General features: G+C 40.1%; 1 protein-coding gene across 2 annotated transcripts; it reads left to right on the top strand.

Annotated features, from left to right (window-relative positions):
* The first annotated feature begins 361 nt into the window (after positions 1-361).
* On the top strand, positions 362-13,934 carry osbpl7 (oxysterol binding protein-like 7). Of its 2 annotated transcripts, XM_086064668.1 has the most exons (22): positions 362-875; positions 3,596-3,781; positions 3,863-4,000; positions 4,108-4,161; positions 5,405-5,518; positions 5,631-5,895; positions 6,124-6,239; positions 6,317-6,406; positions 6,566-6,589; positions 6,837-6,990; positions 7,461-7,555; positions 7,620-7,788; positions 7,874-8,023; positions 8,115-8,251; positions 8,350-8,487; positions 10,314-10,377; positions 10,454-10,532; positions 10,622-10,766; positions 10,828-10,978; positions 11,500-11,626; positions 12,991-13,113; positions 13,194-13,934. In XM_086064668.1, the coding sequence occupies exons 2-22, from the start codon at positions 3,650-3,652 to the stop codon at positions 13,300-13,302; spliced, it is 2,574 nt and encodes an 857-aa protein (XP_085920794.1). In that variant the 5' UTR covers positions 362-875; positions 3,596-3,649; the 3' UTR covers positions 13,303-13,934. The 2 variants fall into 2 exon arrangements, with proteins under 2 accessions (XP_085920794.1, XP_085920795.1); XM_086064669.1 differs by lacking the exon at positions 6,566-6,589.
* Positions 13,935-15,214: the final 1,280 nt, after the last annotated feature.

Genomic DNA, 15,214 nt, shown 5'->3' with positions numbered 1-15,214 from the left:
AAGTATTAGGGTGGTGTGATATGGTCACTTTTTTTTTCACAAAAATCTGTTTACTCATTTGAATTGTTTTTTTTTTGTATTTTGAAAAAATCTCAAATTTGATTTCTTAAATCAAAGCAAAAATTGTCCAAAAGATGTATTGAATTCAAAAAATCTGGTCTATTGCAAGGCACTACTGTATTACAAAAAGAGATGGCAAATCCAGGTCCAGAAAGTAAAAACACTGCTAACGGTTTGGCTTTAGCCCCTCGTGCTAGCTAGCTAGCTCCCTACCAGATAAACAAGCACCCGGTGAGCTAACTCGGGAGCTAGCTAACTAGCACCTGGGGCTAAAGCCAAACTGGCAGCATTTTTACTTTCTGGACCTGGATTTGCCACCTCTGATTACAAAGTCTACTTTTATTTAACACCAGTGTACCTCTCAGTATTATCACAACAATAAACACGTGAAGTTAATAATATATATAACTTAGTATTGTAGTGTAAAATATACATAAAAATGTCCTGTAAAATTGGCTTGTGATGACACCGTGTGGCCTGTAGGTGGCGTCGTCTAACAAGCGCACAAGCAGCGGCAGCTCCTGGCCCGCTAATCCTCAGATTAGTGTGCGTTAATCTGAGGTGCACACGAGGGTGTAGAACCCCCACCTGCTTTTCGGCGGGCCTGCCTGCTGTAATTCCCACTAATGCGGATCACGTCCAGGACGTCCTGGTGCGCGCATCCTCGTGAACGCGCATCCTGTATGGCAAAGTGATTGACGTGCGCGTGGAAGTGGTCGACAAGCACAACCGGACCTGATGGTTCTGGTTCTGCAAAAGTGGACCCTTCGGTTGCTCGCGAAGGAAGGACCATGATCCACGTAACTGACATCCAGGTAAGTCATGTTTTGCTTGTGTTTTTATTCTATGAAGTAAAAAAGTGTTTTACATTTAATATGCTTAGATTACTGCAAGGATTTATTAAATATAGCAGATTTTTATCAGATCAATGTTTAACTCAGCAAAAACAATCTAGGTTTAGGGTCAGGGTTAGGGGTCAGGAAGACCACTCGGTTGTTTAATCCGGCCCATGATCAAGAGTCCTGCAGTCTTTGTTGCTCTCATTTAGATGTTTTTACCCCCCAGAAATAGTTTAGTTACAATGTTTGTTTTTTGTCTCATTAAATACAGTGAGACAAAAAAAAAAAAACTCATTTAAATTGGATGAACTTGAAAACATAAATGATTGGTATTTAAGGCAATATTGTGAGTTTGCACAGCAAAATAAGCAAGTTGTTGAATTTTCACTTATCTTTAAGTTGAGGTTTAATATAAGATTCTGTAAAGTCTTATTTCCTTTTGTTTTCTTTCTCTTTGTTGTGAAATGCAGGAAAGCCGATTTTCACCAAAGTAAAACACTTGGATAAATTGCTTAACTTAAAATTAGTTTGTTGCCTTTAAATTTTGAGTTCATCCATTTTTTTTAAGTGTAGTGAAATAATGCAAAACTATTTTGCTATGGAAATTAACATTATTTTTTTTAAAGATTTTATTAATTGTAAACATTATAAGACTCATTACAGTAAATTAACAATTTACTTAAATCATTTTATATTTATTGTAAAAAAAATTATATCAGCACGTAAAACAGACAGAATAATGTATATTTAAATTGTTTAAATATTTGGTCAATTTTGAAATGAATGCTGAAAAAAAAAAATTCAAATAAACAGTTTTACATGCTATACCTCATCTACAAATATGTTCAAAAAATCAATTCAACAAAACAATTAGCACAAATTATTATAGACTATTACTATTATGAACTCACAACCATCTGTAAAATAAACAGTACATTTTATAGTTTGCTCTTGTTATTACATTATTGCCATGATGGTATTAAACTTCTTACTCTCCATTGATCATGTAAAATAAGTCAAATATGTTGGCATTATTTTCATGACGGAATATTTAAGTGCAAGATGAGAAACATTACGTCAATACTTCTGAATCAGACCATAATAGCAGTTATTAGTAGCCATAAACATCCATAATATTAGCATGCTCAAGTCAGTTGATGGGGGTGTTTGCGGTGTCATCTGAAAGTCTTAAGATGAAATCCCCTACGCTGACATCATGTCATTCAGCCCGAGCGCTCAGAGTGGACTTTATCTCAGAAATATTTGTGGGGTGTACGAGCAAGATGGTGCTGTGATATCCTCTTAGCGCAACTAACCGCACGCTGAAAAGAAAGCGCTGACATCTTCCAAAAAGTCAAATCAACGGGAAACGCTTTGGCTGCCATGTTGGGTTGAGATGAAGAACTTTTTTATTTTATTATTATTATTATTTTTAAAAGGGGTTAGGAAAATGGATTTAAATTGACAAAATATTGAAGAAGAAAAAAATAGTCACCAAAAATGAGCAACACTTGACTGTGTTTGTCTCAGTTCATAGCCATGTTAGCGTAAGCAGCTCACATCAGCTTTTAACGCACATTCAACTACATTTCTATTCAATTTTAAGTCATCTTAAAAATCAAGCGACTGCCCAAGCCTGGTTGAAAGTTAAAAAAAAAAAAAACGTCTTGTGGAGATTTGTGTGTATAAGCGAGCTCGCCACCAAATCCTCTCATCCCATTTCCTCCTCCTGCGAGGTCATCCCGCTTATGTAACACAGGATTCAAAAGTATTGGGACACCTGACGCCAGGGGGAAAAAAGCATGTAGTGCACTTCTTGTGGGATGATTTGGGCTGTCAGAGGTCACCGGTATCACAAACAGGAAAAGGAACTTCGCCAAAATGTCTTCACAAAGTAGCCCTAAACGATCAATTCGGAAATAGTCACGTTTTTATATCATTGGTCCACAAATACCTATTTCCACCCTTTTGCAGTATCTTATATTTGTGTTGGCGCGCCGTGAGATTTTTCGATTTGCATGTGCGAGTGCATGCATTGCAGCATGTAGTTACTCGTGTTGCTAAAAAGGTCTGCATGAAAAACCAATTAAGACAAAGTTAGTAATCCTCCTGGCAGCCGCGCTGGGAAACGCCGGGACGCGCTGGTGCCGCTAATAGCAGCACGTGTCCTGTCGTCTTTTGACAGGGCACCTCACTGGAAGCAAGACGCAACTTGATCGCGTTTTAGTGGTGGTGAACGATTATTAATCTTTAACGTCCTCGGCGCCCTTCCCTAGGTTTATGCTAAACGTCTTATAACGTTTATGGCAGTCAAAGAGTTAATAATAAAAAAATCCATATTTGGAAACTAAATCCAGGTTTACAGGTTACCCAAATGAGGATTGTTTGGAATGGTTGGAGGTCTGCATTCAACAGATGTACACGCGCTCACAGCCTACGACGGGGCACTCTAATGCATCCACAGCAGTCCTAAGTCCCAGTCCACACGCCGACTGTCAAGTCGGAGACTTTAAATCGATTTTATCCCCCCCACTCATCTCCTCAATATTCCACCTTTTTATGTGGGACGTGCGCACACTCGTGGTTGACGACGAGGTACTCTTAAGAGCCAGGCCAGCTGTATATGGTCAAAAAATTCAGGAAAACTCAAATGGTGAAAGGCAGTTTAACGTTTCTCAGTCTTTGCTTGTGTTCAGAATCCCTGCAGATGGTTGGTGGGGTACGTTGCATGAGGTCATAACAGCTCCAAAATGACTTCCTATGGCTCGGCCCTCAATCGCAGCCAGTCGCTGGCGAGCGGCCTGGAGAAGTCGTCGCCCACGTGGACCAAAACTCCCCACTCCCGGAGCAGCAGCACGCTGTCGTCTCGACACTCGCGACAGGTGAGGCCCGTTAGAAAAAAAACAAAAAAACATTAGCGCCTTCTGTCAAAAAGGGGCGTCAAAGTAAGTTCTTTTTTTCAGCTGATCAAAGACTGGGAAGTGGTCGACGAAGTAGAAGTGAACGCCGCGGGGGAACATACTCAGGAGACGCGCACGCCAGGCGTCTGTGAAGGTTATCTTCTCAAGAGGAGGAAGTGGCCGCTTAAAGGCTGGCACAAAGTGACTGCTTTTTATTTTATGGCCAGTCCTCAAAATGCTCATCAAACTTTTCACTTTAAATACTTCTTATCTTCAGTCTAAAATTATTATTATTATTTTTTATGCAGCGATACTTTGTACTGGAGGCGGGGATCTTGAGATACTGTAAAAATCAACAAGATGTAAGTGCATATCAAATATCATATCCTGAATAGACATATTTACATAAACTCATCATGCTAACTTGTCTTGGGATCGCTACGTAGAATGCTAACTCTGTACAGTATGCTAACATGTAATTTGCTAACATTCTGCTTCCATATATGGTATCGTGTCACATGATTAACACATGCTACTATTATATATTAATCATGTAAACACATAATACTGAAATGCTAACACCTGATACTGATAAATACTCCAAACATGTAAGATTAATACATCCTTCTGAAACGTTCTGCTAACATGTCTGTAAAGACACAATGCTAACATGAAATGCTAACATCTCAGGCTATCTCAACTTACATCCTACATTTGCGTCCCACGAGCACAATTTAAATACATTTATCTTGATTTGAAAAACTACTACCCAAACATGTAATGTATCGATATAATGCTAACACGTGATTAACACATCCTGCTCGTGTATGTTACAAGTACTAGCAACAGAACATGTCACGCTAACGCTTAAGATATAATGCTAACACTAAATGTTAACATGGCACTTACAACAACCTCCTAAAACATTCCTAAAACATCTCACAAAAGCATCTACGATTAAAACACAAAATGCTAAATCAAATGCGACTAGACTTGTCGCCATGACTGGACAGGACGTGACTAGACTGGTCGCAATGACTGGCACAAGCATGACGTGACAAGACCTGATTTGCCTTGACTTGACTTACTGTGGAGTGGCCATGACTTGGCTGGGGTTATGGCTTGGCTGTAGCTGTTGCGATGGTTTGACTGTGGCTGTGACGAAGACGGCTTGGCTGTGACGAAGACGGCTTGGCTGTGACGAAGACGGCTTGGCTGTGATGAAGACGACTTGGCTGTGACAATAGCTACTTGGCTGTGACGAAGACGTCTTGGTTGTGACGAAGACGACTTGGTTGTGACGATGACGACTTGGTTGTGACGAAGACAACTTGGATGCGATGAAGACGACTTGGCTGCGATGAAGACGACTTGGCTGTGACGAAGACGACTTGGCCGTGACGAAGACGACTTGGCCGTGACGAAGCCTTTACACTGTCATACTACTCATACATCCTACTATAATGTCTGTAGCGAACACATTTTAACACAAAATGCTAACATGTTTAACAAACAACATACAAACGTAAAAATCATATTATTGTGATTTTAACACGAAATACTGCATCATATGTGAGATTGTATGCTAACACAAAATGCTAACAGGTGTACATAGGAAGAGTGCAAGGCTCTCTGGACATCAGCAGCGCTGTCATGTCCATCAACAAGAAGTCCAACCAAATTGACTTGGACGCTGGGGACATTCTGTATCACATGAAGGTAAACGCCACGTGTTTATACTTGAAAAAATATATTTTCATATATAATGTGATCTATAAAATGAGTCTTTGATGTTGGAAAGAGACAATAAATGTTCCCCGTGCGATTCAAGGCAAGGAGCAACGAGCTCTTCTACATTTGGGTGACCAAGCTGCAGGCGCATCGCTCGTACAAGAAGAGCGAGGCGGCGGCGGCGGCAGCGGGAGCGGGACATGGCGTCGTCCACAATAACGGACACCTGCTGACGGTCACGCCTGATGCCGCCTTCCTTGGCGGACAGCCAAAGTTTTTCCCGCAGACCTCCGCCAAGGCTTCTGTCAACAGCAAAGTGTCGGCGTGGCTGCAGCAGAATCCTCCTCCTGACACCTGCGCTCAAGGTACATTGTGGTTAACGTTGTGTCAATCATATTGATACTAAAAACATGGAGCTGCCTCAAGTTTACAAACATACCAGTTTATTATTTTTTTTTTTTTAATTAAAAAAAAAAAATATATATATATATATATTAAAAAAAAAAAAAAAAAAAAAAAAACATACCACTGTTGATAGTTACTTGAGAGAGCCACATGCTGCTACACCAGGCTCATCCGCTGTCTTCTTCCAGAGTTGAACCGTTGCAATTTGGACCTTTCGGAACTGAACCGGCTGATCCAGAGGCTGCAGCTGCTGGAGGCGGGCCAGACCGTCAACGGGGAACTGCAGCGTATCATCAGCTCGCAGGTGCCTCCGTGTATATTTTGTGTTATTTTTCTTGAAAAAGCTTCATGATCATGTTTTTTTGTGTGTTTTGAATACAGAATCTTTCCCTGGAAAAGCCAAAGAAGCAAAAACCAGGAAGAGTATGGGGTCATTCTCGCACCCTGTCCAGAGTGGAAGCACTGGGAATGGTGAGAAGTCACAAATTGTCAAAAGTATTGGGACATAGCTTATACTCAGAAGTTACTTACTTGCCCCTGAATTAGAGTTTTTGTTGTGTTGGTAACATAGTTTACAATCCGTATTACAAACAGGACAATTAAAAAATATATATCTTTCCATTCCAAAAGCCTGTTCGTAGGATGACAAAATCGGTGAGTGTTTAGTGGGCAGACCCTGAGATGTGCAATTTTGTGACTGTTCTATATTTACCAATCAACACCAGTCACTGTCTAGCTCCGCCCCTTTTAGTGTCAACGCTGCAAAAAAAAGTGCTTATTTTGGTACCCTTTTCACAATGGAAACACATTGAGTGTTGTACTAAACTGTGGTGCTGCAGACTAGTTTCTCTGGGTGGTTTCTTTGGAGCTTTTGACCTGACGACTGTGTTCGTTTGTCCAGTTGTCCTCCAGCCCTCTGAGCAGCTCCTCCCACTTTGGCGCCTCCGTTCCATCCATCCCGGACTATGTCTACTCCCAGTTGACCCCCCTTAACGCCGCCTCATCTGCAGAGGGCAAGAATATCCAGCAGGACATCTGCGCCGTGTCGCTGCGAGGTAGCGTGCACCTGATCTTTTTGTGAAGTTTTTTTTAAAAGAAAAGATGATTCAAAATTAGGGGCTCCAGGCAATCGCCAAATTTTAACCATAATAGTTAACTCTGTTCTAATGCAATAAAAAAAAAATCTAGGTTTTCATACTCTTGTTAACAAAAGTGGGAAAAAATGTTAAACCAATATAAATAGTTCAAAATTTTTTTTGACGTCTATAGCCGTCAATGGCAGTGAATGAGTTAAATTTGTATTATATTATCGGGAGACAACATAAGGTTGACGGCTTAGGGTTCAATCAATCAATCAAACTTTATTTATATAGCACCTTTCGTACATTAAAATGCAACTCAAAGTGCTGAACAATGAAAACATTCATAGTAGGGTTAGGCTAAAAAAAATGCTAATGTGAGAGTGAGATTTAGCACGCGCACAAAAATAGAGTAATAAAGGTGTGTACATTCTTCTTATCGTCAGTCCTGGCGACCCTCCGAACGGTCCACCACTCACTGTGCCAAGAGAGACAGAAGCTTCTGGAAGTCTGGGAAAACAACAACGTCCACACGGAAGAGGTGAACCTCCACCAGCTCCCCTGAAAGTGTGCCGGAGCTCGATTTGCTCCTCTTCCTCCTACAGGTGGCAGCAGGGAGGCGTCCGTCCCACAGACCTCCCTCGGCGGCAGAGTCGACGGCCGAGTATTTCGACGCCAGCGATGACTTCCTTTTTGGGAGCTCCTCCGACGTGTCGGATGAGTCGGGACTGAGCGACGCGAGCACGTCCAACTCAGAGCCGGAGGAAGGACATTGTGAGTCCACTGCAACTTTACTCTACAAAAAGACCCGAAAAGTTTGAAAAATATAATGCCACGTTCCACTTCCTGTTCTCGACAGTATCCGCCACCCGCAAGTACCGCGCCAGCATTTCCCGGACTCCTCACAGTGTCGCGCCGAAGAGCAGCGGCGGCAGGCGAGCGACGCTTCCTGCGCCGTGTCCGGACAACAGTCACGTGGGCCTCATGGCCATCCTCTACAATAACATCGGTGCGACGCAGCAAACTCAAATTGACAAATCGCCTGAGAGGTGGCGATAAACGCTTTTTGGAAAAATGACGATCGTATGTTGTGGCGCCAGGCAAAGACCTGGCTCGCGTGTCCATGCCGGCCGCACTCAACGAGCCCGTCAACCTGCTGCAGCGGCTGTGCGAGGAGCTGGAGTACAGCCAGCTGCTCGACACCGCCAGCGCCACAGCAGACCCCTACCAGAGGATGGTACGCAAAAGGACAAAGAGATAGAGAATAATGAAAGAAACAAAAAAAAAAAAAAAAAAAATTCAAATATAATATGACAGCTGTTGTCTCTCCGTCAGGTCTACATCGCCGCTTTCGCCATCTCGGGCTACTCCAGCGCCACCTTCCGAAACCGCTACAAGCCCTTCAACCCCGTCCTGGGGGAGACCTACGAGTGCGTGCGGGACGACTGCGGCTTTCGCTTCATCAGCGAGCAGGTCAACCACGTCAGAACTATTCTCATTCAAAGGCCTCTAAGAACTCCAGTCCAATCTGATTGATGAGACGAGGGAACGGTGTGTCCCAATACTTTTGTTCATGGACTGTCCATAGGGGGTGGATCAACTTTAGCGCTTAAAGGCCACATTTTAATTTTTAAAAAGATACAAGTGGGCCATGCCATTCATACAGTATATAATAAATAAAATAAATAAATTAATTAATTAATTAACTCATTCACTGCCATTGGCGGCTATAGACGTCAAAAATTCATTTGAACTATTTCTATTAGTTTAACAGTTTTTCCACTTTTGTTAACAAGAGCATGAAAACCTAGAATTCTTTTTGTTGTACATTTAGAACAGATATAAAATTTGTGATTAATAGTGAGTTAACTAGTGAAGTCATGCGATTAATTATGATTAAAAAATGTAATCGCCTGATGTCCCTAATTTTTAATAATCTTTTCTTTTTTCTTTTCTTTTTAATCGTGCCAGGCGATTACATTTTTTGATGGTAATTAACTGCATGACTCCAATAGTCTCCAAAATTTAAATCTGGGTCTAAATGTACAATAAAAAATATTTTTTTCTAGGTTTTCATAATCTTGTTAACAAAAGTGGAAAAAAATGTTAAACTAATAGAAATGGTTCAAATGAATTTTTGACGTCTATAGCCGTCAATGGCCGTGAATGAGTTAATATAATGGTAATTAAAATTTTAAGGTCCACATTTGAAATATTAAATCTAACAGGAGGGCCAGGCCATTTGTAGATTATTAGCAAAATCATATTTTTATTGTATTATTGATAATTAATTAAATTTCAATTATTTAACAATATTTAAGTAATTTAAAAATTGATTATATATTTATAAAATAGTTTTTTTTCTCATATGTTTTATATTATTTATTATAAGTTAATTCAACATTTATTTAACTTTCACATTGGATTTTTTTTATGACCAAAAAAACAACTCTTTTTTAACTCATTTTAAATGTTATCATTTACAGTTAATGTTGTTCTAATTAATTCTCTATTTTTTGTTTAAATGTATACAGTATGTAAAATGTTTTATTTTAGCGATATATTAATGTTAGAATTTATAATAAATCAATTACTATCTATCTAATAGGGATGCAACGATAGCGGCAACATTGTGATATCGTGATATTAAACGTGCCACAATATCGTTGTCATTTCACGATATTAAAAGCAGCACACCCATTAAAAATGTGAGGTTATATTCCATTTGTGCAGTTCTAGCACCCTCTGGTGGTTAGTTTATTAGTGCAATTTAATTTGAATCAGTCATACCAGCAAATATTATTGAACAATGCAGTAAAAAACAAAACAAAAAACATTACTTTTGGCCCGCTTCAAACATTGTGAACTACATAGACCACGATGCTTTGCGCCGCTGAGCCAATAGGAGCACATGACAATGACATTGGCAAGCCTACTTCCCCGTCACTGCTGTTATTATGTACACAAACACAATATTGTGCTTCTTCCCCCCAATGTGAGCTTTTGTTAAATTGAATGTGATTTTGTGAACATTGTGAGTTTTTACACATTATTGTGAGCGTTTTTTTTGTTTCGCCAACCCCCCCACAATATCCTGATATTTATCGTATCGTGATTTTTGGATATCGTTACATTCCTACTATCTAATGCAACCAATTGAGGAAAACTAAGAAAAAAAGAGTGAAACCATTTTTACTGGACCCTTAATCATTTTTGGTTGTCCATGTTTTGCCCTCCCCTTATCAAACCATCTGTGAGTTGGTGATCTTTTCTGTTTTTCCTGTATTTTGATGAATCAGGTGTGCCACCATCCTCCCATCTCCGCCTGCCACGCGGAATCCGACAACTTCTCCTTCTGGCAAGGTGACACTTCACGATCATAGGAACTGAAATGAAAGTGGAGCAAAACCCCGTCAGCTCGGTTTATCTCTCAAAACAGACCAGAGGTGGAAGAACAAGTTTTGGGGGAAGTCACTGGAGATCGTGCCGACTGGAATGGTCAACGTCACCATTCCCAGGTAAGCCAGGCTTCATGAAACCTTGGGGGGGAAGCTCCGCAAAGGTTTGTTTTTTGGTTGACTTTGCTATTTGTGGTTGTCATGCTCAGCTACGGAGATCACTACGAGTGGAACAAAGTGGTGACGTGCATCCACAACGTGCTGAGTCAGCAGCGCTACCTGGAACATTACGGAGAAGTCACCATCCGCAACCTGACGAGCAAGGCGTGCACCTGCAAGATCACTTTTGTCAAGGTGAGCAGGTGGCAAAAGTCTTCACACCCTGTACTCATGCTGCTACCTCTGCTCCTTATAGTCTCGCTACTGGGGTTCAGACGCCAACAAAAACGAGGTCCAGGGCACCGTGCTGGACCAGAGCGGAAGCGTCATCCACCGCTTTGGAGGTCTGTGGCACGAGGGAATCTTCTGCGACACGCTGCCGACCCCTAAATGCGTCTGGAAGCCAAGTGAGTTGTTTTTATTTATTTTTTATCATGCCATTGACGGCTATAGACGTCAAAAATTCATTTGAACTATTTCTTAGTTTAAAATGTTTTCCACTTTTGTTAACAAGAGTATGAAAACCTAGAATTTGTTTAATTTAACATTTAGAACAGATGTCAAATTTGCGATTAATCGTGAGTTAACTAGTGAAGTCATGCAATTAATTACAATTAAAAAATGTAATAGCCTGACGCCCCTAATTTTTAATAATCATTTATTTTCTTTTTTAATCGCGTCAGGCGATTACAATTAATAGACTCATGATTAATCACACATTTTATATCTGTTCTAAATGTACAATATTTGTTTTTCTAGGTTTTCATACTCTTGTTAACAAAAGTGATGAAAAAAATGTTCAAATAATATAAATAGTTCAAATGAATTTTTGACGTCTATAGCCGTCAATGGCAGTGAATGAGTTAATCATCTTGCACTGCGTCCTTTCTTCAACTTCCTCACCTGAGAGGTTTGTCTCACCTTGCAGATCCTCAACCCAAAGACCATCTGATCTACTACGGCTTCTCTGCCTTCGCCATGGAGCTCAACCAGCTTACAGCGGACCTCAAACCTCTGCTGCCCCCTACTGACAGTCGCCTGCGCCCCGACCAGAGGTCAGAGAAGTTGCAAACTAATTCAAGCCGGAAACACAAAGGCAGCATGGATAGAGTCGCCAAATATTGTTTGTGTATTAGATACTTTACGATACTATGACTTAAGTAGTACCCGAGCAAGAGTAAGTATTCAGTTTAAAAAAAATAATAATAAGAAGAAGAATTAAAGTACTATTTAAGTAACTGGTGAACATGTGATTTTTTTTCAATCCAAGTATGAACATTAAATTGACAAAAATAAAACGTACAAATTCAGATACTGCCCAAATGTATCACTTTAACTAAAACAATAGGAAATTATATTTTTCATAAAATAGCATAGCATAAATGCCTGGCTCTGTTTGATTGGGCATATTGAGTCAAATGTTGCCAGTTGTTATGCTTGATTGGTGAAACAAAATCAAACCAAGGCAAATACATCTTGCAAGCAATAGCCTAATAGATAGATACAAATTTAAAGAAGACACCTTAACAAAAATACTCACGAACAAGTCAAACATGTTGTATTAAAACTATTCTTATAAAAACAATTTATCCAAAATGTTACTTCATTTAAGTAAATGTAACAGAGTAAGAGTAGTGCGTTTCTAGCCACCTTGGCAAACAGGAAGTTACAAACACAAGCAGGAAGTTTAAAACACAAGCAGGAAGTAAGAAGCTCAAATACGAAGTTACAAACACAATCAGGAAGTGCTCAGTTTGAATTGGATGTTGGAGTTTGGATTAATAAAGAAAGCAAAAAAATCAACAACACACAAACAGGAAGTTATTGACCCAAACAGGAAGTTAAAAACAGAAAGAGGAATTTACAAACACAAAGAAGAATTTAGAAGCACAAATACCAAGTTACAAACACAAACAGGAAGTTAAAAACACAAACAGGAAGTGCTCCGTTTGAATTGTATGTTGGAGTTTGGATTCATTTAAAAAGCAAAAAACAACAACACACAAACAGGAAGTTAGAGGCACAAACAGGAAGTTGCAAAGACAAACAGGAAATTAAAAACACAAACAGGAAGTTATTGACACAAACAGGAAGTTATTGACACAGACAGGAAGTTATTGACACAAACAGGAAGTTAAAAACAGAAAGAGGCATTTACAAACAAGAAAGAATTTAGAAGCACAAATACGAAGTTACAAACACAAACAGGAAGTTACAAACACAAACAGGACATTAGTAACACAGGCAGGAAGAGCTTCAATTGTTTGTATTGTATTTGATTTGAGTTGAAAAAAATATATATATATATTAAACAAAAAATAAAACAAAAAAAGATAAAATAACACAGGCAGGAAGTAGTAAACCAAACGGACAGGAAGCTGCCACATTCTTGACAAGCCGTTCTGTGTCTCGTGAGCAGGATGCTGGAGGAGGGACAAGTGGAGGAGACGGACAGAAAGAAAGATGAGATCGAGGAGCAGCAGAGGGAAAGGAGGAAGGAGCTCGGCAAGAAAGGAGAGGAGCACGTCCCGGCTTTCTTCAAGTCAGTTCACATCCCTCAAACAAATTGGCCGTGTTACGCCCCCTATTTAAACCCAAAATTGTGTGTTGTCATCATTTCAGAAAAGCCCAAGACTCTTGCGGGCGCGACGTGTGGTTGACGAACGGGACTTACTGGAAACTCCGAGAGGACCCTGGCTTTGCGAAGCTCCCGTGTACAACGCTGTGGTGACGTTACTGCACAAAAAAAAGAAAAACAAAAGCACATGTGATCCGCTGCGGAGCTAAGCGCTGATGTGCTGAGCCCCTCGTGGTCGGCCGTGACTGGATCATGGCAGCCTATCACTATTATTCAACTTTTATAAAAAAAAAACTTTTTTTGTAGATGACTGTAATCTTTGCAAACTCAAGTTTGAACTCACTTTTAGAAATGTACACTTTTTAACAAAGAAAATCTTCAATGGGAACGCATTATGGAAGATTGGCCTGTCGACCAATCAGAGGACGGAAGAATGTTGATGTCATCGAGGGCGAGCTCGCTGATGAATTTGAAATCTGATTGGTTGAACAAGCAGCCCGATTGCTAATATTGTTTAAGATACATCGGACAGCATTGCTAATTCTGAATTCCCTGGGCAGATTAGATTAACATGGCAACACAGTTGCTGAAATATGATTGGACAAACAAACAAAAAGTTACATTCACAGACTGGTACTGGAAGCACTGCAGCTAAGTCAACATTTCTACAGACATATTGTTAAGACACCTGGGAACTGTGTGTGTGGAAAAAAAAAAGAAGTGCATACTATGTGTCCTTTAAGCTTTATTTGAATAGAAAATAAAAAAAAACAACAGTACACTAATACTCCATTGTGCCACCTTGAATAAATAACACTTGTCCCCTTTTAGAAATCTCACTTTATAAATTGGGATTGACGAGAGGATTATTGCTCATTTCATCTTTCAAATATGTGCAGCAGCTCCTTTTATTATTATTATTATTATTATGTTTAAATATACGGGACGCTGCTGTGACCTCAGAGTGCGATTGTAATAGCGCAAACATGAAACATGACACCTCACAACTGCGTGGCAGACTTGCTAACCACGTGCCCACGATGCTGCCTGAACACAAACAATAAATACTTTAACAAAAAATATTTCATTTGGGATGGGGGGTTGGGGGGGAGGGGGTGTTGTGGCTAATATTAAGACATTTTATATGCAGTCATTTTGCATCCATTTTGTTTTAAAGTCAGATCAGATTAGATTGTAATGTGGCGGCTCTCAAAATGGGGTCCCCGGGACCGAGCAAAAATAATTTATTTTTAAATGTAATAATATTTTTAAAATATATTTCACTTTTAATCCTGACAAAGTTCATATTTTGTTTTTATTATGTGAAAAAAAGTTTTTTTTTTTTTCTTTAAAAAACTTGAACAACTTGAAAATTAGGAAAAACATATTTTTTGAGAACCCCTGTTGTACCTCCATACCTAAAAAGAAAAAAAACTCCAGCAAGTATTGACATGATGATATTGACATTGAAGCTGCTCAGCTTTGACTCAGAATTACCTTCTGTCATCTGCGGTTGCGACTTTGTGGAGTCCAACTGCTTTCTCACAGACAAGACAGACAGGGCCCCCCCCCCGAAAGACCCCCGCCACCCTCGGGGAGGGACATGTTGTCTGTGTGGTCACTTTCCACTTCCTGTTTACAGCGATGACAAGTTTCTGTTTGGCTCCAGGTGTGTGAGTGACCCACTTTCTTTGGACCACAGAAGAAGAAGGGGAACGCAGCCTGGAACGCTCATTTTTCCCACTGGCCACAAACGCACCGTGAGAGCTGGCAACCCCCCACACACACACACTTTCCTCCCTGCACCTCGCGTTACTACGGTAACTCTCACCAACCATCAATTCACCTCTATGTTCTGTCACCTCCTCCAAATGTTTTTCCTCAGGGTTGGGAGGGAATTTTGCGTGGATTCGGCCATTTTTTCATATTTTGAATACACGGTGTCCACAGTCAAGTGTTTTCCATTTTAAAAATGGACAAGATATGTTAATTGGATCAGTTTGTTTGGCATATGAAGCCAAAGAAAGAAAAAAAAAAGATCAGTTGGGCCAAATAAGGATTCTGT

This window comes from Leptonotus elevatus, chromosome 20 (genome assembly GCF_054856555.1).
Source record: "Leptonotus elevatus isolate MCC_2025b chromosome 20, RoL_Lele_1.0, whole genome shotgun sequence".
Lineage (NCBI taxonomy): Eukaryota > Metazoa > Chordata > Actinopteri > Syngnathiformes > Syngnathidae > Leptonotus > Leptonotus elevatus.
The sequence above is the reverse complement of the archived record's forward strand: the minus strand, read 5'-3'. Positions and strand labels throughout refer to the sequence as shown.

Bases quoted from the DNA above. Each gene is read 5' to 3' on its own strand.
- osbpl7 (XM_086064668.1), top strand. From the start codon at position 3,650: ATGACTTCCTATGGCTCGGCCCTCAATCGCAGCCAGTCGCTGGCGAGC. The intron at 3,782-3,862 runs GTGAGGCCCGTT...TCTTTTTTTCAG, and splicing joins CGTCTCGACACTCGCGACAG to CTGATCAAAGACTGGGAAGT. The intron at 11,627-12,990 runs GTCAGAGAAGTT...TCTCGTGAGCAG, and splicing joins CGCCTGCGCCCCGACCAGAG to GATGCTGGAGGAGGGACAAG.